The sequence below is a fragment of the Sipha flava genome, unplaced genomic scaffold (assembly GCF_003268045.1).
Source record: "Sipha flava isolate LNK unplaced genomic scaffold, YSA_version1 41_pilon_pilon, whole genome shotgun sequence".
Lineage (NCBI taxonomy): Eukaryota > Metazoa > Arthropoda > Insecta > Hemiptera > Aphididae > Sipha > Sipha flava.
Genome location: NW_020273144.1, coordinates 840,832 through 858,275, shown reverse-complemented (window position 1 = coordinate 858,275; position 17,444 = coordinate 840,832). Strand labels below are relative to the sequence as shown.

The 17,444-nt window shown below is 33.4% G+C and overlaps 2 protein-coding genes across 3 annotated transcripts; one reads left to right on the top strand and one right to left on the bottom strand.

The window, feature by feature from the left end:
* Positions 1-1,844: 1,844 nt before the first annotated feature.
* LOC112688963 (GATA zinc finger domain-containing protein 7-like) lies at positions 1,845-11,843 on the top strand. Of its 2 annotated transcripts, none has more exons than XM_025562414.1 (10): positions 1,845-1,955; positions 4,882-5,032; positions 8,882-9,101; positions 9,186-9,576; positions 9,962-10,184; positions 10,274-10,360; positions 10,566-10,901; positions 10,970-11,106; positions 11,183-11,284; positions 11,348-11,843. In XM_025562414.1, exons 1-10 carry the CDS (start codon positions 1,860-1,862, stop codon positions 11,441-11,443), a joined length of 1,839 nt encoding a protein of 612 aa, XP_025418199.1. In that variant the 5' UTR covers positions 1,845-1,859; the 3' UTR covers positions 11,444-11,843. The 2 variants fall into 2 exon arrangements, with proteins under 2 accessions (XP_025418199.1, XP_025418200.1); XM_025562415.1 differs by lacking the exon at positions 1,845-1,955 and adding an exon at positions 3,913-4,788 and having other exon boundaries at positions 11,348-11,443.
* Positions 11,844-12,209: 366 nt separating this feature from the next.
* Positions 12,210-13,330, bottom strand: LOC112688964 (probable glucosamine 6-phosphate N-acetyltransferase). Its single transcript, XM_025562416.1, has 5 exons — positions 13,050-13,330; positions 12,895-12,957; positions 12,687-12,817; positions 12,521-12,582; positions 12,210-12,405 (listed from the first exon to the last, which is right to left on the bottom strand). The coding sequence occupies exons 1-5, from the start codon at positions 13,186-13,188 to the stop codon at positions 12,243-12,245; spliced, it is 558 nt and encodes a 185-aa protein (XP_025418201.1). The 5' UTR covers positions 13,189-13,330; the 3' UTR covers positions 12,210-12,242.
* Positions 13,331-17,444: the final 4,114 nt, after the last annotated feature.

The following is a 17,444-nucleotide window of genomic DNA, read 5'->3' as shown; positions in this document are numbered from 1 at the left end:
AGAATTAAAGAATAACGAGTGTCGAAGTATGTATGTTAGATACTGGGATTCGGGGTGTCGCCGTACTACGACACTATAAAATATAAATAGCCAAATAGATTTACGATACACGGGAAATATTATTTTCCCCGTAATATCTATAAATATTTTTTGTCGATAACCACATTTATAATCGTCACTTCGTCCCGTCGACGATAAGTAATTTCTTCAAATTCGAAAAACCGAACTAAAAATCTTGTTCAAAAATGTTGTGTTTAATATTTATGAGTACAAAATATAATAATAAATATTTAAATATTTAACAAGTATGGTATCTACATTCAGAGCAGCGTTTAACGGGGGACAAATTTTGAGGACCAACATAAAATAAAAAATATATAATTATCTTTTTCCTTGTACAACCGCATAACTATAATACATATTATTTCATTCATAAATACCACGAAAGAGCCGCGGTCTACTACCTTTGAATGTTACAAGGAGATAAGAATTAAGAACTTGTACTGCAATCGTATACACTACTACAAAGGTTCCCAACCAGGGTGCCGCGGCACCCTAGGGTACCTAAGGGTGGCATATTTTAATTTGCTCCTGGGTGGCAACATAACGCGGTATTGCCTACGATGTATTATGCAATCGTTGGTCGGAAGAATATTGTCGTACAGTATTCGTATCGAAGAAGATTATGATTCGAGAACTACAAACGATAACGATTTAGCCAAGAATCAAAAACCTATTAATAATTTCTCATTTTTAGGGTTCGGGATTCAAGCATTCAATTTGTTGGACATTTATTGTAATAGCGATCAAAAATTATATCTTTGATTTGTTACATTTAATCACATTTATTACATCATATGTTTATATTATAAAAAATGTAAAAATAATTGCTTGATTACTACCTGCAAAGTTGGACTGTACAAATAGACATTTTCTGATTTTATCAAATTTAAACATACGGCAATCGTTGGTCAGCATATTTTTATAAATTGAGAACTAACGTTCCACGTTCATTAAAGTTATCGATGCATATTTAAAATATACTAAGTCATTTAATTTAATTTAATATTTCAGGTAACCCTTCGAGACTTAATTGGTCTCTAGATAAGATATATTTGTAACCCTCATATTTCTTTATACAAGGGATTGCAAACCCCTCGGTTATTTTAACTAAAACATACCAATCTTTTGTCAACTATAACAATCGATCTGGTCATGTGATAAAAAATGTTGAAAACTGATTTGAATTTGGCTTCATTTCTGCTTCAGAGCGATCGATCAGACATTTCTTAATTTCACTCCCTAATTATTATAAATTTGATTTGAATATTTTCAAATTTTCAAATCTATAAATGTTGATTATTCAGATTTGAATAAGAAATCTCTTAATGTGGGACTGATCGATCTCAAAAATAAATAACAAATTCAGATCAGTTTTCAGAAATATTGTCACATAATTAGATCGGACGGTAGAATTGACAAAGGGTACATACTTTTCGTCGAATAAAACATGTTCTGTATGCGCGCGGACGCGGAAAAGGTGTCTTGTACGTGCGCGTGCGGAAGCTACGCTTATCGCATGTCGCGGACTCATTCAACGAATTCGTGGTTCCGCGAAAGATCAATTATGAAATCTAAATATAATCTGCGATAAAACTATAAGATATAGTGATATATCGTGTATGGCAAAATGCTATTATTTGTACATTTATAGTGTCTTGGGTGTTATATAGTTTTTGAAATGTTTTCCTTCGTTTGGAAACGTATTTCATTCACGGACGACAATCCAACCGGTGATAAAGTATTTCGTATTACCATTATTAGAATTGGGCGCACGATTTTCTTTATTTCCTGTCAGAATGAAGGGTAAAATAACAAGATTGTCTAGGACAAAAAAACACAAAGGAAACGTTTCGTCAATTGTAAATTGGCAAACAAAACGTATCAAAAAGACGGTAAGTGGTACATTGGCGACTTTAATTTATGTTTTTTATTAGCATTATTCAGATTATGAATAAAGAATATCGTTTGCTTGATTTAAAAAAAATAGTGTTATACTGTTATATTAAAAAAAAAAAAATGTGTAGCTTATTGCTTCGATCATAATAATACATTATATTTTCTCATTATATGTGTAGTATTGATTTCCTAAATAAATATAACTATACGTATAGGCGAATATTTGATCATATCTATAGGAGCTTGACATTTTAACGTTTATCTTACTCAATATTCAAGTTTTACACTTCATTCTACTGCTTGTGTTAGGCGGAAAATACTCGTATGTATTGGTAATAATGTAATACAAACAAGTATCTAACTTATATCTACTGTATATTTTATTTTGATGTCATAAATCTATTTTTTTTTACACAAATCTTCGATTTGAGTGTATCGATAAATGTTGATACATTTTTTTCTACGTATGAAACGGAGGTATTTGTAAATCTCTTCTGAATCATTGTGAATTGGTCGCATTGCAGAAAACAGCGATTTTAACGACTTGTATTGAAATTTGTCATATTTTACAAATATACTACTCCAGGCTAAGCATTTATTTACTTCTATAAATATACTATTTGTTTATTTATTTAAATGTTCATTAATTTATTTAACATTTTGTATTAGTTATCAGTCATTCATCACTAGATCTCGGTTGTTAATGTTTAACATTTCATAAGAATATGCATTATAAAATGTCAAATTATGTAATTATATGCCATAAAATGTATTAAATATACATATTTTTTCAACAAATATATACAAAAAAAAAAAAATAGTTAATATTAATTCAAAAAATGTATTTACTCTTTTGAATGTGTATTTAAAATACTTTATTACAAAAACGCAGCTTATAAATATGTAAAAACATATTAATTAGTTTTAGATTTATTAAAGTTAAATTTTACTTTATTATTACTAATTAAACTTATTGAATTTAACAATTTCGGTTGTTTCAAAAGAAATTCATAAAATTGTGAACAAGTTAAGTTTTTAAAGTGTTGTTTGGTAATTATTATCGATCTAAGGGTTTTGACAATATAATACATGATATAATAAATAATATGGAAATAACGGGATTAAAACGGGAGAAAAAGCGTCTCATTTGAAGTTTGTGGGGACAATGGAACGCGATGATCAAAAAAAGGACAATCCCGTCAGGAAGTCTGGTCACCCTACCGTTATAGAGTAAATTCACTTCACGTAAGACGTAAGAATGAGAAAATGTGCTCTAAACAACCACTGCAAAAATCTGTTCAACGCGCGTTTTGCCTATAACCGATTATCTATGCGAAAATATCTAATCAAAAATGTTTGTATTACAATCCGTCTTTTCTTTTTTTTATATATATTTCACTCGGAATAATTATTTCTTCTCCAGTCGTTATTAAAGAATACGCGAATGCAACAGGTACCCTAGACATTAGTCGTCTCGTAAAACAAAAACGCGGGGCGCGGTGATGAACGCCCCCGCACCGAACATCTCGTGCGATTTCGCGACGACAATAGTTTTATTATTATATTTTTTTTTTACTCGCACCGGACGTTTCGTGCAGATTCCGCCGTGTGCAACGCGTCAAACGAACGTCCGCCCGTCTCTCTGTTCTCCCAACGCGTTTTCCTTCGGTCCCTCACCGCCGCGCCACCCGTCTAGACTCTTGACTTGCAAACGGTCGACGGGGACGGGCGGACGCGGTCAACGTATCGTCAACAACAACTTGTTAGACGACTCGCCGCGAATCCGCGATAACAACCGTCGGGCACATGACGGGCGCGAGTCGTGGGCGGCTAGAGTGGCCTCTGGTGGCCGCACTGTAAGAGCGCGCTTTTTATCACACGGCGGAGCGAGCGCGCGCGCACACAAATAATACGTACATGCCGATTTCCTGTCTCTCTCGCACGGTCGTCCGGTCGCGTCACCGCTCCCACCGCTACCCCCGTTTCCCCGTGGCCGTGGTCGGGCGCAACAACGAACTGCGTCGCGGATTACGGTACTTGCCCCGTCCAACGCGGCACTCGGTCACGTTACCTCGCCGCGATCAGCCCACCGCGGTCGGTGAAACTCTCGTCGTCCGCAACCCGTGCACGGCGGTGGACGGGAAACGGTGACGGAGTGAGAGTGAGAGAGAACGAGTGAGTGTGCGAGGGAGCGGCGGACGGACGGAGGGAGTGAGAGAGAGAACGAACGATTCCGATCGAATCTCAGTGTTTACCCGAAACACTGTTTACGTTTCGTAATAAACCATTATCGTCCGAAGTCGTGTTGTGCGCGTTCGCTTCTTCCATGGTTCTCGGTCGACCACCACTGGAAACAACGAACCCGACCGACGTGCCTAATTACTTCTTGTATCACACCGTCCGTCCGCAACAATTGCAAACGTTTCGCGTGTAATTTAATCACATCTGTCGCGTACTGATATTGTGCCCCGTGTGCGCGCGCGTGCGTGTGCCATGTACACACGTACCTCGTACCGTGTTAATAATATGAGTGCGCCAGTGCGTTTCGCTGCACCGTTTCGCTGAACCGTTTCCGCCGCGTCCCACTCTTTACACCGCTGTCCCTTTATCTCCGCCGCCGTTTGGGCTCTCGACCCTGTTTTGACGTCGCGTCCCGTACGCCCTCGCTCGCGTATGGTCGTCGAAATGCGCACCGCTCGGCCGCCGCCGCGAACGGACGTGTCTCGCTAGAACCCGCGGGGGCCGTCTCCGTCGTCGCCGACGGTCCGTGTCGGTCGGCCGTTTCCGACGTGGACGGAACACTTTGTACGTCTCCGACGGTGGTTACGTGTAAGTGGGTTTTTCGATCTTTCCGTTTCATCTTAATCGCACCGCCGTAGGCGCACGTATGACGGTGAAAATGATACCCTGTTGGTCTTGTAGAGCATGACATATATCAACAACTCAATCATGTTGATCGAAGAAGAAGTCGCTGGCACCATGTCCAACAAACAAGACGACAAGATTCATGACACAAATATATGGAAGTCGTTGCGGACGCATATCTTATCCCGCCGCAAGAAAAACAAACAAGGTAGGGCTAGCTATTTTATCATTGCTATGTCAAGTTATTTTGTTGACACGATTTAAACAATAAAGCTGAAGTCTCAGCAAATCACTCAAATATTAATTTTCGTTCCCTCAAAGTAATTTTAATGATCAAATGTCTTGCTAAACAGATATAAATATACTTTTTTGTTTAGCAATTACTTAAAGCACTCTATATAATTTTATTTATTATGGGGTATAAAAATTTCCTAAATTATTTTTAGCTAACCATTGTAAACCAATCCTTTAATACAATATAGTGTAATTGAAAAGCAAAAGTATACCGCATAATATTGCCCTAATTGATATTAATGATTTAAAAATTAAACTATAGTAATCAAAACGTATTTGAAAAAAATATAGTAAATTACTACTTAAATATTTGAAATTGATTGTAAAATATTTACTTAATTTTTTTAAATACAACTATCAAGTAATTAGTATGACATATTTAATGTTTAGCTAAAATAAATACAACCATAAATTATAAAAGTATATTATCTCTAAATATTGTTTACCTTCGCATGATTATCAAGTAAAATACTGATACTATTTTATTAATGAATAATGTATGAGATAATAAAAATGTGTATTTCTTTTCCAATAAAAATATCAACTAAGCTAATATGCTAACTAATATATATAACTAACTAGTCTAATATATAACAATTAATGGCATTTACACACATTATATAGATAGCTGAAAAATGTAAGACATTTGTCTCTGGAAAGTCATAATAATAATCACTGATATTATCTTAGAAATATATTTCCTTTAAATTAAACTATTTTACAAAAAAAGTTATAGCATTAATGTAATATTTAAATTAGTTGAAATCACTATTTGATATATCTTAATCTAGACTGAATTAGTCTAATTATTAATTGACTGACATGAAGATATGCTGAATTATTTTACATATTTTTCATAAACATTTTTTTTTTACAATTTCATGATTATTTTTCAAACTAAAAAAATGTTGAAAATTAAATATTTAAATTGTTTTCTCCTTTTTATTCTATGACTTGGTTTTCAAGCAGTATTAAAGTTGTAATATATTGGTAGCATCGATTATACCTAATTATGTTTTATTTCCCTGTGTCTAATTTTTATTAAAATAATTTTAATAACCTATTAATTTTATAATATTAACTTTAAAAACAAACATCTATTTTATAATGCTTATACCAGTAGGAAACTAGTTTATGTAGAGGTGATAAAGTATAAGTGTTGGTTGTTAAATTCCTAGAAACTTGGGATTATTATATTATATTTAATGTTTATTGTATCATTAAAATCGATTAGGAGTTATTTTGATATAATATTTCTGATAGTGAACAATGTATTTCATTATTTTAAAACTGTACTACTTAAGTTAACCCATAAAATTATTTAAAAGTTTATATACTTATTTTATTAGTGTAATCAATAATAAATAAAGCTTGGATATTTATTAAATTACATAGTTTATTCTATTGATCCACTTTAATGCGAACCTGGTCACAAATTTGATTAATTTTCTCAAATAATACATGTTTTTGGGATTTTAAGAATGTGAATACATATTTCAGAACTAATTCGAAATTTTTTTAAAAATAATTTAAATTAACAGGTAGGCAAATGATAAATTATAGACCCGTATTAATTGTGTTTATCCTAAATATTTTCAAATTCAAATTTGATCAAGTGTTACGCTCATAATGTAAATTAGTAAAAATATAAAAATTAAATACTTATAAATTATAATAAATTGTTAATTTTTAATACTAAAGATAAATTCAATTTTACTTTGCATATTTTATGTTTTCTATTGTGCATATGAGTATTTTAAATTTGTATTTTGGAAATTTTTTAGTGTACATAAGTACATATTATAGTAATTTTAAGTGCATAAACATCTGAGCCCTATTCAATAAGTATTATTCATTTAATGTACAATTATTTTGAATTATTTTGATTACATTTTCTTTCAATCATAACAATTTAAACAATATTTATGTATGATAGAAATTTAAATATTTAAAATAATAACTTTATATAGCATTGAATATATATTTGATTTCTAAAAAACTTAGATTTTAAACTTTATTATCATTCAAAACATACATTTAAAAATGTTCAACCAATGGATATTTAACATTTATCAAATATATAATAAATACTGAATAGTTATATCTATGATGTGTGTGGATTTATCCTACATTGATAACTTAACTACTCAATAAAATTATATAATCTTATTTTAGAAAGTTATTATACATACATATATAATTTTACTATTTTGGATTATTATTATAATTTGTTACTTGTCTATATTAAATACTTAAACTAAAAAAGATTATATTAATCTCACAGAATGAATTCACAAATTTATTTCAATTAATTTAATAAAAATGGGTGTAAATTAAATTCTTTATAAAACATATCATTATTAAATACTCTAGTTGTTTTTTTCGTTAATTTATTATTCAAAATATTTTAATTACTCATAATGATGCACAATGATATCGTATTTCAATATCAATATTGATATCAAACCTATTATACCAATATCAATGTAACTAATTTATCAAAAGTGTATTGATATCAAGTTGTTACAATTTTTATTTTCTATAATATAACAATGAATGCAATAATATTTAATATTAGTTTTATAAATTATATCCAGAGGGATATAGATTTTTTTGTCAATAGGATATTGATAGTTGAAAATATATCGTGCAACACTATTAACTAATAATTAAGTGCAGAAAAAAAATGTAAATACATATACATTTATTTGTGATAGGTCATCTACATCTATAGTATTTTTAATTTTATAAAAAAAAAAAAAAAACTAATATTGCGAATTTAATTTATTTAATGTTGTTAAATAAAATTGATTAACTCTTAAATTATTTACACTATTTCACATTTTTAAAACTTCAATAAGAAATAAATTCATATTTAATAAAATATATGAACACATATGTATGAAATAAATACAAATTGAATGTTAAATTGAATTATCAAAATTAATAATATTATACTAGTATACCTGTTGCTAAAATACGCAATAGATAATTTATTTATATAATAAAAAGTATAGGTGCAATTGCGAATCAATACATAAAGACATTTTAACAAATCAATAAATGAATATAATATCGAAAAATCAAAGACATATCGAAATGACAGAAAGTGTTTATTAAAACTAATTGGTAAGAGCCAATGAGAATGCAGTATTTTGAAAAAAATTGAAAGTAAAGTTGATTGTGCTCACATAACTTTCCTCAAACTCAAAAAATTTAAGCAGTTAATAACTCAAAAGAAAGAGCTTGATCCACTGATTGTTCTGAGAGTGGAACGATCAAGATCTATTCATTAGAAGAGGAGCTCTGAGAATCCAAATTGCTTGAGTGAATGTATCCCATAAGAAATGTACAGGGAAGAATTGCGTTAGTGGGAGTTGAGTAAATTTCAATGATTGATGACATATCTGTGTCTTAATACCTTTCATTAAAAAAAAAAAAATAATAATGAAATCGGCCAGATAGAACGGCCAGACTGGCAGACTTAAGTTTTCATAAATTTTTTTATTATATGATTTGTATTAATTATTACAGATAACATAATATAACAACTATTATAATGTATCAACAAAATAACTAAATGTAATTAATAAATAAAAATAAACTACAAAAAATCGGTTGCTTTATGCGATGTTAAATAATTATTAACAAATAATTAATTATTAATTATAATAATATTGATGTATAATATTATTATATAGATATAATTGAATTGTTTTCCTTGGTTAGTATTAAGTAGCTCATTATTTGTTTTATTAAATAGCTGAAGCAGATGCTGAGGTGCTTAGAAAAAAAAAATGTGTTGAATATCAGAAAATGCAAGAAAATAAACTGTCATTAGCACAGATAAATGGTCGTTTATCTCAACTACGAGATAAGCGAGATGAATTAGAAGAAGAAAAACGTGCACTCTTGAATCAAACCCACACCAATGATGATTCTGGAGCTACTTCTTTAGTAGTGACTAAAATTGAACCAAATGGGTATTAATTAATTATTAAAACAAAATTTATGTAAATTGAATATTAATAACATATTTTAATACCTATGAATTTTTAAATTTTTAGTGAACCTGTTAACAATAAACTAGTAGTACCTAATAATATCAATAATGCTGTAGTCACAAATCATCGATCAAACACTTTACATCAACAACATATATTTAGACCACAATGTACAATTAATTCACAGCCTGGCACAGGATCTCCTGCTGCAGGCAGTGGATTAAGTCCATTGCCACAGCAGTCTTTGATAATGCATAATTCCAATACCAGTAACACTGGAAGTAGTCACCAAACATTATTGGTTTGTTCTCCATCTACAATAAATGATGTTGCTGCAAACAATCAGAACCATGTGACTCGTTCTACTATGTCATCAGCTTCTTTATCTAGCACAGTGACTTATACAAAATTTCCTTCATTGTATAGCAGTAGTTCCACTCATTTATTAGTGCCGGTAAATCAAACAAATATTGTCATATATTATTTAATTCTACATTATGATCCGTAACATAATCTAATGTGACATACAATTTAATCATTGTATCCTCTGATAGTAAACTATACTTCCTAATTTTCTTTTTTATCTTTAATATTTCATCTTACTGTTTGATAGACCCTTTGATATTAGTAAACATTTATGAATTGATAAACAAATTTTATTTAAAATTACCTTATCAATTCATTGGTGTTAACTACTATCAAAATGTCTGTCAAACAGAAATATGAAAGATTAAATATTTATTTTAAATTTTACTTGAATCATTTACTAAGAGTATTTAACAGTTGTAAACATTATTTCAAATAGAATACTTTAATAAATATATATTATATATTCATAGAATATAGGAACCAGTAACAAAACGGGTAGAACTCCATCACCTCAACCTCAATCCATTCAACAGCAAAACTATCAACAACAGCAAATTGTTGTACCCTATCCTGCATATAAATCTATGAATAGTGGCAATAGTAGTTCTAATAATTTAAATTCTGCAAACTCAACTCCTGTAATTAATAATTTAAGCCAGTCATTATCTACTGGAACCAATAGTAATTACCCTAGTAAGTTATTTAGATCTTTAAATATTTATATTATATTCTTTATTTTTTTTATTATTATTTTCAGTAAAAGGATAATTTTTATTTTTTAGTTGATAACTCCAATAGACGAAGGGAAGATAACTCCCAAGCATTCAATAGAAATATTTGGATTAATAATAATAGCAACAATACTAACAGTAAGGAAACCAATACAGTTGGATCACATTAATTTAAATTGTGATTCAACTGTATGAATAAATATTTTAAAATTTAATTATATGTTAATATTTATGTATTTGATCGCAATTGGACATTTACCATTTTTAAATTTTATTTTATTGTAAAATTTTAATAATTTACTCTAAAATTAAAAAATTTATAATATCCAATCTTTTATTTTAGAAAATACACAATCAAACGTTAGTAATTATGGATCATTTTACCAACCTAGTTCTACAACTGCAGTTAATTATTGCGTTAATAATGGCATGTCATCATCATCTACATCATTATCTACAGTTAATACAGTATATAGTTATTCCGGGCCTCCACCACCGCCTTTGTCACGAACAGAATCTACTAATAGTGGCAATTTAGTGGTAAGTGTGGCCAGTGAACATGGACAACTAACGAAGCCTGTTACTTCCCATCAACAACATAATCTGCATCATCGTACACTATCCCATCCACCTATGTATATGAGTCCAGGCATTCGAAATCAAACTAGTAATCATACATGTATGTATAATTTAAAACAAATATTTTGAAAAAAAAAAAATTTAAATATGATTGTTATTTTCTATTAGATCACCCTAAGCCACCTCATGGTGTTTATTCAGATGATAAATTAGTGTCTCCAGTATCAAATTTTTACCAACAGCCAGGTAATAGAAATGTTCACCCATCGAATACCACGACAGTTCCATCACAACCTCATCAGATGGTATTTAATTTTTTTTTTTAACACACAGTTAAATTGAAATATATATTTTTGACAATTATTATTTTTGATAAAACAGAGCCAAAAAACGCACAACATTGGTTATCCTATGCGACACCCCACAGTTCCATCTTCAGCATCTCAATTATCACCATCAATTATTCAATCGTCTCAACAACATGTAAACTTATACAAGTATTTGTCTTAAAAGAATTGTAATAACTGTAATTGTTTTTATTTGTAGGCCTCGTATTCTGTTCCGACGAGTTCAGTCACAGGGTATTCAAATAAGTCACCTGCTGCTATTGCTTCAACTACTGATATTCCTAGGTACCAATAACCACTACAAACACTAATGTCTAAATGTGAATAACTTGTATTAATTATGAGTCTAATTAGTTACAAGTATCTAGACTTAAAGGTTATTTATGTATTTATGAACATCATTTGTATAGTTTTAAGAATTGTTAAAACACTAAGTATGAAAAATATTGCGTTTTATTTTACAATATTATTGCAATTATATATATATTTTTTTTTACTAAATATGGTTAATGACTTTATACCTTCTAAATTAATTGTTTTATATACGTGGGGGGTACTCAATTTATTTAATATTTTTTGTAATACTATAATTGTAATGAAATATTCTATGCATGCATAATAGCATGAATTTAATATGTCAGTTGTCTAATAAACTAATTGTTTATTGTGGTTGAATTAAATCATTTTTATTGAAATATTGGATTTTTTTTTTTTACTTTTTTCTTGCAATAATGCAAAATCATAAAAGGATGATTGATAATATATATGTATATATATTTTTATTTGAAATTTTTGTTTTCTTATAATTATTTAGAAATAAGAAGAAATTGGTAGTTTGAATTACATGACTAGGTTGAGAAAAAACTGCTCGTATAGACATGACATGTTAAAAATTAACAAATGGTGACGTGAAATAAAAATATTAAAGCATAATATACTTGACGTGTTGTAATAACATTTTTTTTTTGCTTTTCATAGAAACTAGCGAGTTGATAATGTAAGATATATTTTCATTTTTAGAAAAAGTGAGAGATATAATGTTGTAAATGAAAATAATAAAATTAATGAAAAACAATTTTTATTGCAATCAAATATCAATTCACAGACTCTTCAAACCTTATTTGCATATAGTTTGAATTTCCATGTTCGCTTACAAACCCCATTGAACTATACCAATTCACATTGCTGTCTTTACATTCCAGTGAAATCTTGTAACATTTCAGGATGCATGCCAGAGCGATCAGATGTTGAACAACACTGTAAATGATAAAAGAATATGGGTGTATTGTTATAGATTTGATTTACATCAGTAATTTTAAGGAACACGATATGGTATTGTTGTGAAAATAAACACCGCGATTGCCAAACTCACATTTTACCAAAACGTTTTCCTCTGCAGTCGGAGTCGACAACGATATCTTCGATTCTACCTCGCTGCAATGTCGAGAAATACAAAAATAAATAACAAAAAAAAAAAAAAATTAACCGATATTAGCGAGACGGAGGAAGAAAATTATTATGTTAGGACAATGTCTAACTTGACCGCAGGAGTGTATGAATTTCTTTTCCAAAACCAACGAGCCGGACGCGACGATTCGATCGCGGTGCGTGTCCTCGACGACGATGATGTAGTAGGTGCCGGCGTTGGCTTTCATCGCGGCGAACGTGTCTGAAACACGAGACGGTGCTCGATGAAGCCCGTGGCCTAGGTGTACGTACGTCGAAACGATCCCGAACAACACTCACCCGCATAGGTTTTTCGGTCGACGTCGCCTGTGACGGTGAGCTGGGACAACAGGTCCAGGTGTCCTGCGCGCACACACACACACACACACCGTCCGCGGGTGTAATAAAAAAAAAAAAAAAAACGAGCGAAATAGTAGCGGCGCGCGTTTACGTACCTCGGGCGAAGTCGGTGGAACGAAGTGGCCTCAGGTGGTATTTACCGTCGCCGTCGTCGAAGTCTATCGTCGATCGTTGCCGGGCCGCGGCCAACGAGCTCGGGTCGAACAGCGGCTGGTCGTCGGACGGCGGATCCATGGCGGTCGGCGAGTGAGTGGTCGGTACGCGACCGGTGGAAAACGGACGGCCGATCGGCGGCGGCGTTTTCCCCCCGCACGGAACACGTTCACCTCGGCGCGTTGGCCGAGCGGCCGTTATCACGGGACGCGTGTACCGTCTCGCGGCCCACTGATAACAGATCCGGACGACGGAATCGTGTGCGTGCGCGCGCCAACGTATCGATTATTGTTCGTCGCGCGCGGCGTTGGCCCCGCACTGCCCGTTGTGTTGCCGTCACCCGGTCCCGGTAATCGCGGGGCACACTCGTCGGTGCGCCGCCGCTCGCCACCGAACTTTGGGCGACCCTGATGCCGGAAACTGCGCGTTCACTTCGACACGACCGATTTCTGATCCTCTAACCGCCGGTGCTCGGTTCTCCTGGACCGGTGTGTTTCTTTTCCAGATTCGGTGACGTTTATCTTACGCGGTAGCCCCGAGAAAATTGTCTTCGAAAAAATAATGACGACGACAAACGGTGACGTTAACACTGAACGCAGCCGAACGCGATTCAGTTATCCGTTCAGAAAGTATCGTCGCGCGTCCAAGAACAAGTACCTAACATCTGATTTCAACGAACATGTCAAGATAAATAATAATGAAATCAGTGCACGAATGGGACGGATGCGCTTGAACGTGACTGCATACTCGTATACGGGACACCCGTAGGGGAGAGCGGTTTTTTTTTTCTCCGCACCAAGTCGGTCTCGACTCATGTGTCGGGCGTTGAGCGTCTGTTCGTCCGCATACATTATCAGTGTCTGGAGTAAGATTTGTCAACGAAAGTCTTTGTTTGACTTTGATTTAGTGTTGGCGTCGAGCTCAACCGACGTTCGGTTTGTGACAGCTGAGAATCGACACGAGATGGAAAAGCAAGTTGGACACTCGACGCTTTTTCCACTCGGACGCGCAGTACGGGGCACGGTTGTATCGAAACAGTCTTTTTATCTACCTGTTACGATTACGTGTCACGTACTAATTTCTCGTCGTTTTTCGACCTTCCTCGCATTTGTACGCTATTGACTGTGCATTACACATGTACGGTGTACGTATTTCATACGGTAATTGACTGTTGCGCAACATTCGAATACAATAGACTACGTTTCATAAACGTGCGCGCCTATCGCGACTTTCTCCCGCTAGCCACCTCCGATCATCAGTTAGATTTTTTCAAATTATTTTTATTTATTTTTTATTTTTTAGTACAACCGTGCAACTAGGTTTGCTTGGAGGGGGGAGGGGGATAAAAATCGTTACCGTTATCGGATCGCGCGCGCTCGTCGACGGGTGAAAATTGGAATAACTAACGCCGTCGATGCTTATGAAATCATCGCTCACGGCGCCGGCAATGTTATTATTATGCAGTACGCCGGCAGGGGCGCGTAAACGTACCTCGTTAGCGGTTTGAACTTCATTGTTCATACATTATGCATATAAATTAGACACGTAACCTTTCTTCCAGCAAACGGATTTCCTCCGATCGTCGAAAACCCCTGTAGGGGATACCCGACGAAATGTTTTACGAAAACCGTGCGAGACATTCTCGTTCAACGACGTTTCGATCCGATTGATATCGTGTCATTTTTCTACGACGGAATTCACAACCGTTGTTGTTTATAATGCGCACGCTCGTTATGTAATAAAACTCGTTATCCCGCGTAAATATAAGAGTTAATTAGGATATATCTCAATCCGTGTTGCGTTGCACCTATGGCCATGCGCTATCGCTACTCGTTACGTTTCATCACCTCAGATTAACTGCTGTTACCCGATGCCTATGTAGGCTAAAGTCTCTAAAAAAAGTCTCAAATGTCTCTATAAAGTCTCTTCACGTTTTATGGTCGACGGTGGTACAAGAGTAGTTTAACGGAATACCGGAAAGTTATTCCAAAAAAAAAAAAAAATAATGAACACATTTTTCGAGGTCAAGTGTATACAAGTGTACATACGCTATTATTTTAATTAATTTTTTAATATAATATATAATGAGAATAATTACGATTTCGAACAGAAAGATAGCTTTGATCACCACAATCGTAAAGACGCATACACAGACCGAAGAACATTACGAGAATAAAGATTACGAAAAATTCGCCTACATCAACGAAAATTGTATTAAAATATTATAGTACAGTTTTTAAATATTTATTAAATACTTAAATACACATATATAGCGAATAAATATACCTATGCTGTGTGAGTAGTCTCTTATTTTAACGATTTTTACGGAATTAAATCTGAAAGTTTTGAAACTTTGCAAAAAGTTTTGATTTGTGTTCCTAAATAACAAAAAAAAAAGTTTCTATCGCTCCGAGGTTCATAATTAATCACCATCTTGGATTTTATGTGCGATTTTTCAATTTTTTTTAAATGTTTTTGAAAATATTAATTTTACCATAAAATTATACTTATGCAAATTTAATTATTTTACTGGTATAGGAACTAAAATGTTGTCGTCCTAATTATTAAATATAATAGTACCTCATCCACTTGAATTTTTATACGATTTTTTTTTTCTTTTAGTTATTTAGCCTACTTTGAAGAAATTAAAATGGATGTTTACCAAATTTGAATGAAAACGTACAACGATAAGTCTTGTAAACCACCATAATTAGAACTGTTTTTTTTGGACAGTTAAGTAAATATTACATAATTTTTCGTAAATATAAAACTAGGAATTTTCTATTTTATTTTTATTTTATATGAATGATGCATTTTATTAATACCTATTCTGCGTATTGGAAATTCCGCCTCTAGGTGTAACCCGTAAGAAAACCAACACAAATAAAATACAAACATTCCAAACGATAACAATACACATGAACCTTTTTACTTATCAAACCATTCCCTCCTCCCTCATCAATATAATCTTAAAATTTACGAACGTCATCGTTTCTATCCCATGTTAAAACCGTTCAAACCCTCTGATTTTCATGCTTGACATCGTCAATACTTCCAGAGAGAAACCCCCTTCCCCAAGAAGAATCAAAAGAAATTGGTGCGGTGACACTACACTAGTAAAATTAATAATTAATAAAATACATGTTTAAAGTGTTGCTGTTGCATAATTTTCCTTTATTCAAGTCCTTCACGTCAAAAATACATAGAAAATATCTTAATCTTAAGTGCTTATGATAATTTTTTTTTTTTATGGATTTTATGTAATGCAAATGATAAAAATAGTAAAAGATAAAAAAAATGTTCTATAACCGACTGATTTTTCAAGATCACACAGATTCGTGAAATACGAGACACGAGTGATCCTGTAGCAGCCACGTTCACTCAGAAAACCGCCTCAGCGATTAACCGTTAACCGTTACAACGCGATTAAAAAAATATATCGCGTTGGCCCGTCGGCCTCACGAACTGGATCACGTCATCGTGTGACATGTACGCTCCGGGACGTCGAACGCCTTTGGCGCCCAATTTTTATTATTTTTTTTTAAATACACATCGGTAAGCAAACCTTGATCGGACCGCCGAAAGCGAATGCCTGTAAATGGACGTTTTACACACCGTCCCCGTTACATGTATCGTGCGTGTACACGCACAGCGAAACCCGTCCGACCGAAAACCTAACCGAAAATAAACCTGTGCACGGTGATAACTGTATCAGGTCGGATCGTAAATCATTTCGCGGGGCAATTGCGATCTGGAAACGTGTCTAAAACGGATTATATTTATCGAGTCCCACGCGGTTCCGTCGTATGTATTTTCCCCCCGTAATCTTACGGGGTCCTGCGACGGAAAATTATCCGCGGAACGATAAATATTCTTTTGGTCTCCTTGTCCGAAAACCGTTCTCCAACGCGCGCATTACGAGCAAACGCTTAAAAACACGTATGCTATCGGACACGGGGGGGGGGGGGGCAGGGGGGGGGGGGGCAAACGGTCGGTCGCAAACTGTTTCAAAGCCGATCGTGTTAGAATTAATTATCATGCTACGCTCACGAAAATCGATCAAAAATATCCGTGTTTAAGTAATGTAGCTTTGCAGTTGCATACTTATTTTGGATCTACAGTTTAGTGCGAAACAGCATTTTCTCACATGAAAGTGATAAAAACTGAATACCCGGCTACACTCTCTGATGACCGTTTTGAACAGAGCCTTCGATTAGCAGTCATCAATCATTCGCCAGATTACGATCGATTGGTCAATGAAATGCAATGTCACACTTCAACAAAATAAAATCTAAACTAGACGCAAGTAATTAATTTATATAAATTTACGTAAGTCA